The 9,598-nt window shown below is 43.2% G+C and overlaps 1 protein-coding gene across 1 annotated transcript in view; it reads left to right on the forward strand.

Annotated features, from left to right (window-relative positions):
• The window catches only part of LOC104470962 (ubiquitin-conjugating enzyme E2 D3-like), a gene marked incomplete at its 3' end in the record, with an annotated part of 7,318 nt that extends 2,298 nt beyond the window's left edge, over positions 1-5,020 (forward strand). The window contains exons 2-4 of the mRNA XM_010086099.1: positions 4,623-4,654; positions 4,749-4,826; positions 4,915-5,020. Coding sequence (XP_010084401.1) covers positions 4,623-4,654; positions 4,749-4,826; positions 4,915-5,020 — 216 coding nt within the window. The remainder of the gene's footprint in view (positions 1-4,622; positions 4,655-4,748; positions 4,827-4,914) is intronic.
• Positions 5,021-9,598: the final 4,578 nt, after the last annotated feature.

The raw sequence follows: 9,598 nt of genomic DNA on the forward strand, positions 1-9,598 counted from the left end.
AAGTATGCTACTGTCTGCAAACACTTGCGGTTGCTAACATTTTTCCTTCTAAAACGGGATGTACAGCTCCTTAGCAAGAACCCTTCTGTTACTGTTGGTTAGAGTACTACATACCACTCCACACACTAATCTTCCCTTCTGTACCTCGTGTGTCACTGGAGATGTTAGGCACTCCCATTGATTACGTACTGTGTCCTGAAGACATCTGAAGTTACACCTTTGAGTAACTGTTGTGGCATTCTCCTAGGGCATGCTGTCTGCAGAAGTTTGTAAGCTTCAGTAGCTCTGTGGGCAAACCAGCAAGCAGCTGTCTACAGCTTGGACTTCTTTGATATCTGAACTCTGTGGTGTAGTCGCGTGGTCCAGTAGAAGTGAAACAATCTACTCCTAATAGTAGATGCTGGTACAGCAAGGTCGGGGTTAACTGGCACTGCATTTTTTTTTTGAGAGGGTTACATGTAGACCTGACCTTGTGGATAAGAAGTTAAAACGTGAATGGAAGGAAAACTAGTTAGTAAATTAAAACTTGAATCATGAAGTAATGGTGGGTTTTATTAGAACTTTATTAGTTACTGTGCTCAGCTGAGTTGTAGGAACCCAGGAAACATTGCTTGTTCTTCAGTCTCTTTTGTCCTATTGTGTTATAGAGCACACCAGAGTATCAGAACTGAAAAAACAGGTTTGGCCCTTAATTTTTAGGCAGAATTTCACTCAATTTGGAATACTACTTATGTCTTTCTCACTAAGCAAATTCAGAATGTCTAAATCCTGCTGTCATGACTAACTGGTTGCTTGACCAGTTGCTTGGGTATGAGCTAGGCAGTGCAGGTGGAACATCCTTAAATCCCACAGTACTGTTATGTTTGAAAACGACTCAAATCAGTTGACTCTGCCAGGTTCCATATAGAGGATAGTCTAGGCTCATCATTTTGGCCTATGCATCAGCTGGTTGTCTTTCCTGTGCAGGGTCTTTCTTCTGGTGTGTGATTTGGGCTTGTTGTTTTGTCCTTTTGAAGCTTGAGGTGCGGTGTTTAAATAATAACTACTTTTTTTCTGCTTTAAGTCCTACCCTGAAATTTTTTTCTAACATAGTTTTATAGTAAGAAGATGTACTCTCATCTTCTGCACGTTGTTTTTTTGCTTAAAGCGAGGGCAAGCTGTATTGTGTCACTTGATGATGTTCATATGGATGCTTCTTTATCTTAGTTCTAGGTAATGTTCCTCAGTTGCTTTGATGAGCTGTGAATAAGGCAACTTAATTGTTGGCCTGTGCTTCCTGATGGCTTTTTGTGAGAGTCCTTCCAGCTAACCTGCAGTGCTTTCACAAGCTGTCCAGGCTTCTCTCTTAACTAGGATTTTACAGTTTCTGGTGAACTATATTTTTTTTTTTATAGAAGCATTAAACTCTTGGTCATGGCTTTGGTAAGGAAGGTCAATAGGATGTTTGCAGTGAGAAGAACTCTTCCAAATTCACTTTTTGCTTTATAACTTTACTACAGGCTCTGGAGTAGATTCAGGTACTTGCATTGTGAATTAAATGCATTGGCTTTTCATGCATGGGATGAGGAAACGTGTTTACAGTCTGTCTTGTAGCAGCTCTGCCGTGTAGAAGAGGCTACATAAGAACACTTGGAAGCTTTGACTGGGATGCCTGTGGAACAGCGTGCGTTGAACTTGCTGTGCAAGGCGGTCTCTCTGCCAAGCATGCTGTTCAGTGAAGCACCCAAGCTCACGAGAGGAGGGGAACCTCCATCTACGCACTAAGAACTCTAAGCTTAGGTGTCCTTTCCGACAGGAAAAAATGAGCTACCAAGATATTACTGAATCATTTCTGAACTATTCAGAGGTGGTGAAGTGTATAGAAACTTACACATGCCTATAGAAATCTAGGAATAGGTTAAAAAAAGCACTTGAAACTTGAGAATGAAAATACTGAAATTAGTGGAGATGTCACTGTTCAACAATGCTTGCAAACAAGTGAAAGCTGCGTTTGGTTTTTAGCAGTAGTGTCAGGCTTGTATTTACTCCCCATCTTATTTCTGATTTCAAAATAGTATTTCAGAGCAGCTTGTAGTCTCATGGAAGAGAAATTACTAAGATGTAGAGGCGGTATGGGGCTTTTCTTTCCTTAAATTAGCAAGTGTGATTTGTGCCATAGTAATCTACTCTCTAGTTTCCAAAGACTATCAGGGGATGGAGTTGGTCTGCTGGAGGAGGTGGTAACAGAAGTTTGTGAATGCTTCTAATGGAAAGTTACTGCTGAATACAGAAAGTTTTAGTTAATTCTTTTCCTTGTGCCACCTGTCTGAAAGACCTCTAATGAAAGACTTTCACTATTGAGAGCAACGCTTCAGGTGTATGTCAGTGGATAGCGGTGGCAGCAGTGGAAAGGTGCTTTCTCCAAGATCCCTGTGCTGTAGGTCTGCCTCAGTTACCTTGTCAGAATGACATTGCTCAGAGTTCAGGATGTGCTGTCTTGAAAGTGATATCTTGTGGTTAGTCCAGCTGATCTAAACTGTCCTCAGTTAAAGCTTCTCGTCCCTGTAGTTCCTACAGTCTGGAAGGTGAAGAGCTGTTTCTGCTCTGTTAACTGTAGGGGCAGGATTTTCTTTCCCTTGGCAGTGTAGCTTTAGCCCTCTTCCACCCACCCCTGACCTTTCTTTTGGAAATATGCTTGGGACTGGATGACACTGGTGTACTTGCAGAGTGCTAGGCAGTGGCTTAGTTGACTTCCAAATGTGTACCTGTGCTTAGCTACTGGAAGTCAACAACCCCCTTACTTTGTCAATAACTTTTTGAATGTTTGATTTCAAGGTAAAGAGTTAATTGGAATAAACTCTGCACGACAAATCCATCTTCTAGTCCATCAGACTCGCCCTGGATGTTGTGAGAACCCAAAGCCTCGGTTAAACAAGTGCTTTCCTTGAGGCTGGGGTGGGAGTTGGAAAGAAAAAAAAACCAAACCAATCCACCCTGCTAGCTTGTAAAATGTTAAGATTCACTGCAAAAGCGTTTTTTTCCCCTGGTTTCCTGTTGGGTTTCGGACAATAGTTGGTTATATCAGGTTCTCTTTTCAGTGTGCAGGTTATTGTCCCATGCTGCCTGTGTGCTCTGGTGTAGTCAGTGGATCTTATCGGCATCTTCTGGCACCTGTGAAGTTCTGTGTGGTTTTTCTGTGCTTAGCCACACTCTTCCCTGCTGGGTTTCAGCTGCCCCTTTGTCCTCTTGCTCTAAGTTTCTCACTGTCCCATTGCAGGTGATATGAACTCCTGCAAAACTGTCTGAATCTTTTACAACAGGTGACCACGGTGTATGAACACAGAGGCACTGTCTTGGTTTCCTGGCTCTACTTTGAATGTAAAGTTTCTCAAGATGCTGGCTGGTGTTCTCAGCTGTAATGCCCTATGTGACAAACCCGCGGCTCTAACCAAACACTCCTCTCCCCTTGCGTTGGCAGTGCTTTTCCCATTCTGCTTTTTCTCCCCTTCCTTGTATGAGATCATTCCCAGTTGCAATGCCTGTACCACGTGTAATTAAAAGCTGCTCATGCTAGATTAGAACAAGTATTTCCACTCTGGGCCAGGATGACTTTTGGCACAGGTAGTCTTGAGAGCTGTAGACACCAGCTGCGAGTTAAGGACACAGCTGCAGGTGGCTTTGGCATTTGTGTCTTGAAGGCTTACCTTACACCAACTGGCGTTGTCTGTCCTGCTCCCCAGTTCTGCAGAGGCAATGCAGCTGACATCCATGCAGAGGGAAACTTCCCATGGTCCTGTTTCACAAAGAATTTAAGCTGGTGCTTTCTGCATGGACTAACTTTAGGGCCTCTGGAGAACACAGGAACCTTGAGAACTTCTTAATGTGCAGCTTTGTTATATTCTGCAGCATAAAGACATTGTTTACAAATCTTCTGTATTACCAGATCAAGATGTTCTTTTGGGCAGATACATTGAGTGAGACTGATTTTTTTTTTTTTTTTTTGTCCGTTTAACCTGAAGTGTATATCAGCCCATCCTGGTCCCGAGTATTGAGCAGGCAGTTGCTCTTGTGTTCTTTTAAGGCTTGTATTGCTTTCTGCTGCTTTAATGACATCTTGAGGCCTCTGTGGAGACTGAGATTAAACATTCAGTCACAGTACCACTGGCTGAGGTTATCTCTTTATGTGTGGTATGTACAAAGCTTAGGCTTACTCTCCATTTAGCTAAGAGTCTATGTAGAAGAGCCTGCCAAAGAAAGGTGTGAGCTGATACTGTGCTTCTGCTGTAGCGTTCTCTGAGAGTGCACTCATTGGAAACTGGGCTTTGATGCAGGTGCTTCATTGGAAACTGCAAAGTTAAACTCACAAATTTGTTGGGCCTGAAGTGTTGACTACAGCTCTCTGGATTTTTGTTGTAATGGGATTTTTTGCAGGGCACGACACGGGTGGTACCACAGCAACCCCAGAGCGTGGACCAGCTGAGTGTGGAGTGTCGAGTACTTTGCTCAGTCTCTGTTTCTTGCTTCTCTGCAGCCTTTCAGAAGGCTTTGTTTTTAAAATAGATTTTTCTATGCTGCTTTGTCTGGAAGTAAGTAGTTCATTACTTGAGCTTCGCCAAACTGAAGTGAATCTTTCTCTTTTTCAGTGTTCCATTGGCAAGCTACAATAATGGGACCAGTAAGTATGAGAGAATTGCTGTTCATAGCTTTTTTTTATGACCAGTCGTCTTGTAATAACTCCTCAAACTGCAATGATTCTTTTTCATTGACAGAATGACAGTCCCTATCAAGGTGGAGTATTTTTCTTGACAATTCACTTCCCAACAGATTATCCCTTCAAACCACCTAAGGTGAGTGGCTTGTACCATGAATCTATTCATTACCATATGGTGTAATGTACATTTGTGAGCCTACACTGAAATTTTCCTTCTTCTGCAGGTTGCATTTACAACAAGAATCTATCATCCAAATATTAACAGTAATGGCAGCATTTGTCTTGATATTCTACGATCACAGTGGTCCCCAGCACTAACTATTTCAAAAGGTACCTCCAATGCTCATTTAATTTTACTCTGAAATGAATTACTGATCTGGATTTAGAATGTAAAAACTGCTGCGTTCCTAGTGTCAGCCATTTATGTGGTCACTACTTCTGTCTTGGGACTCCACATCTGACTGCAGCTGGTTTGTGAGCGCAGGATACTCTGGACATCGAGTTTCCTTGTCACTGTAGGGAGACCGCTCACCTTCACCAGCGGATTGGAGAAATCTTACTGCACTAAGTACATAGTCCTGCCACCTTGCCTCAGAATCTAAATGCTTTAACTAAAAAAAAAAAAAAAACCAAACCAACCTCACACAAAATTAAACCTAGTACGGAAGTCTTCAATGTTCAAAAGGCACACCAAGTAAAATATGTAGGGCAGTGGCTGTGGCCTTTAGAAAAATCCTAAACCTGCTTTGATTCTTTGTTATTAAAAAAAAAAGTCCCTTTTTCAAGAAAACATCAGAATTCCGTGTTGGTCATTTTTTTTAACCAAGCTTCCAATGACAGGGTCTACTAAAGCATGCTTTGAAACTTAACTAGCTTGCGCTATCTTTTTCTTCCTAAAAACATCCTGGTCCCTGTGAACTGTGGTAGCTCGTGGGGGACTGGAATAGATCCCTTGCCTGGTGCAGCAATATTATTATTATTTAATGCAAATAGGAGGTTATAAACACCTTGAAAGAAAGAAGGCCAAGGATTGAATTTTATTGATTTTTCTGGCTACTGAAAGTGTAGATCTGCCCATGGCAACTGAGAATATTTTTGGTCTCTTCTGTGCACAGACCATGTCCTGACCATTTTTGGACCTTCATGCTGTCTGTGTAATTGAATGCTACAGATATCACTTGTGATGTTTAATTACAGCACCCTTCACGCTGTGTCCCAGCTCTGAGGCTCTCCTGTTGCCTGTACTTCTCTCCAACTACACAGGTTGTTCCCAGACACTTCTTGGTTCAGACATATAACTCATGGTACCTGTCCCTTGCACATCAGAACTGTCTCCCTTTTACTGAACTCACAGAAGTTCCTGCCGTCTCTGTCCAGCTGCAGGCTTCTGCATCTGTAGAAACAGATGGAAAGGCAAAACGATACATTGACTTCTCTCTTGACAAAAGTGAATGGGCTGGTGCGTGAAGCTGGAGGTCTTCACTGTGACTTTAACTTCAGAAATGATGTCAGCAAAGGGAAGATGTCGGGTTGACGCAGTTTTCCTTACAAATCCTTTCAGTCAAGTACTAGCTACTGTTAGAAGCACTAAGTACTGACATCTACAGTGTTTTGGTTAAATTCTAACTGGTTAGGATGCTGTAGTTGGAGAACATGTCATGTGGCTTGGTATCTTTCATTTGTTTCAGAGAGTCTGAAATAACCTTGTTGGCAGTGGGGTGATAGGACATTTTGAAAAATACTGCAGGATAAACTGGAGTTAAGACAGTGGGGAGAAAGACGAGGCAAGAATTTTAGAGTCTAGTTGAGGGCGTCAGTGGCCTGCGTGTTAATGACTGTCAACTTTTATAACTCTCAATAATATCTGAACATCAATTTTGTGACCCAAATACAGTTACAGTATGCTCTTAACATCTCAATCTCTTGTTCTCTGCCTTGGACTTTTTTTTTCCTTATCCTCTTCAAACTGCGTCCTTGTGGCTTAGCCAGAGTAAGGCATGGGATCAGCGTGGCCGTCCTGTGCTGCTCAGCCACTTCCACTGCCCCATCGCCCTCTGAAAGTACACTCGCTGATAGTAGGTGGCTCTGTGTTGCTGATTGCTTCTCACTCTTTGCAGAACTTTCAAATGAATGGACACTCTCTCCTCACTGTAGCACAGCATGCATACACATGTAGCCAGCAAGAAATCAGTCTTGTCTAAGTTCCCTTGGTGTTGATTTCACAAAGGAATTAAAGGCAATGAAATAAATTCTTATGGGTGATTCATAGAAATGCAGAATATTTCCCTCAGAAATAACCAGGATGTCTTGTCAGAAAGAAGACCTTAACTTAGTAAGAGGCAAGAACTGACACTTAAAAGCAGGATTCCTGTCTTCAACGAGTATAAGTAAATTCCACAAAGGCAACTAATCATTTAGGGTGGAAATCTTGTTTTCAGCCAGTTTAGAACTGCGTCTTTGTAGACTTTGGGGCTATTTCAGCTCTCTGGGAACTCTTTGACAGCCTCATCAAAGAATAAATGTGTTGCTAGTAGGAAAAGCTGTGGGGTTAGGTAATTAAAAGTTAATAACAAGACTTCAGTTATTCAGTATGAAGTTTGCATCCTTTCCGAAGCAGCAGTTTAGTATTTTTAGTGTAGATTTCTTAGAGTTTGTGCCACTCTGTGAAAGGGGATGCTGTTTGGAGCAAGCTGTTTGAATTTAAAATCCATAAGCAGATATCTAGAACACGGCTATAAAGTGTTCTTTCATTGCTGATAGAGAAATCAGGGAGGACTAGAACCAGTTCTTCCAGGAAATGGCTTATCTCATGCACCTTCCTCCTCCTGAGGCACCTGCCAGGCAAAGTTGTCAGCAGCTCCCATGGGCTCGATGTTATGTTGCAATTAGCTGTAGTCCAGGAACATGTTTTTCACCTGAACTTGCAAGGGCAAAGGTGAAGGGGTGTGCAGTCACTTTCTTTTAATCCATAGTGCCGCTTTTTTGGTGGAAAGACCTGAAAAATCACGTCAGTGCTCCTTAATCATCGCAGTTACGTGGCAGAGGTGGGGAGGATGGTTGGCTGCTCCAGAAGGCTGTTGGACTATCTGGTTTGGGAGCCTGCTCCTGCCCTCCTTGAGTGAGATAGCAAAGGCCTGAGCATGGGGGCTATTGGAGCAGTTTTATGTCAGACAGCTAAATAAATAAGGAGGTTTCTCTGCCTCTGTAAGCATCTTGATAAAGTGATCTTGGCTGTGATAGTAGAGGTGGCTAGCATCTTGGATTTGTGTTCTGCCTTTCTAAATGTTTGCTCCTCCTAGACTTGTTAAAATGGGTTCTGAAGAATGGGGAGGACAACACTGAGTGTCTCAGTGGAATAGTTAGCTTGCTTGTATTAGTAGTTCTGAAGTAAATTTTCCTTAAAGAATACATATTGTAGAATAAATAGTCTCAAAATACAGTCTTGAACACATCTCGGTGGTTAATTTAAACACCAAAGCTTAAGCAGAAGGTGTGGGCTTAAATTAAACATGTTATTTCAAAGTCTGCATGGATAAGAATCCCTGTTGTCTCAAAGGTGGGGGGAGTAAGGTGTTCCAGCCTGATGCTAACTGTTCAGCCATTTTTGGGAAAATCCCACTTTTTCTTGAATTTGGCAAGTGGACATGAAGAGTTAACACGAGGACTGCAGTAAGCATCAGGCTAACTGTCCTGTCCCATCCCTCCCGCTTCTCCCCGATGTGTTTTATATAAGCTCCATGTTTCATTACTGAGTGTGGTGGAAGACCCTGCTTGATGGAGGGCAGTGAGTAACTTCAGTCTCATTCAAGAGTTCAGCTCACACTGTTCAGACTCGGCCGTGCTCAGTGCAATGTGAATTTTCTGTGGTGCTGCTCTTACAGGTGTTCAAGAATCGCTTTACTTACTGGGTGGGAACTCCTCAAGCACCCAGCAGCCTAAAGGAACTTGATCTTCACATTGCAGTCTTCAAAATCAGGAAGCTGGTTTCTGATCCTCCTCTTGGCTTTTAATTTGCCTGTTGTAGTGCTTAACCAGTGGCTCGGGAGGGATGTGGCTTTGTCATGTAGCACGGATCAGTCTCTACGTGTGTGCTGAGTTAGGGTTGTATGGGGAGCTTTCATTGTTGCATTTCAACTCTTTTACAACTTGAATGCAGCCACTAGTGGAGCTTCCCAGATGCTGTCCTTGCTGCAGAGCAGGCTGCCCTAGGAGCAGCGTTGCCAGCAGGTCGAGGAAGGTGATCCCTCCCCTCTGCTGGAGCTGTGCCTGGAGCACTGTGCTGGGTTCCCCAGAACGAGAGTGGTGTGGGTGTACTGGAGAGAGTCAAGTGGAGGTTCACGGACATGATGGAAGGACTGGAGCATCTCTCATGAGGACAGGCTGAGAGAGCTGGGACTGTTCAGCCTGGAGAAGAGGAGGCTTGAGGGGATGGTATCAGGGTATATAAATACCTAAAGGGAGGGGACAGAGGGCAGAGCCTGGCTGTCTTCTCAGTGGTGCCCAGTGACAGGTGAAGAGGCCATGGGTGCAAACAGAGGCACAGAAGGGCCCCTCTGAACATCAGAAAACACCTTTTTTTTTTTTTTTTTTTTTTTTTTTTACTGTGAGGATGCTGGGCACTGGCACAAGTTACCCAGGGAGGTTGTGGAATCTCTGTCCTTGGAGATGTTCATAAACCACCTGGACACGGTCTAGGTGGCTCTGCCTGAGGAGGGGGATTGGACAAGATGATCTCCAGAGGTCTCTACCCAACCTCAACCAGTCTGTAATACCCTGGACAAAACTTAACTTTTCTTCTCTTGTCACCAGAAATTGTTGAACTGACTTAGGAGGAATTCAAGCTGCTTTGAAGCAAGAAGTTTAAACTGCTCAGATTTTTTTGGGGCAGAGTGGCTGGAAAGCTGCCCA

The sequence above is a fragment of the Pterocles gutturalis genome, unplaced genomic scaffold, assembly GCF_000699245.1.
Source record: "Pterocles gutturalis isolate BGI_N339 unplaced genomic scaffold, ASM69924v1 scaffold46340, whole genome shotgun sequence".
NCBI lineage: Eukaryota > Metazoa > Chordata > Aves > Pterocliformes > Pteroclidae > Pterocles > Pterocles gutturalis.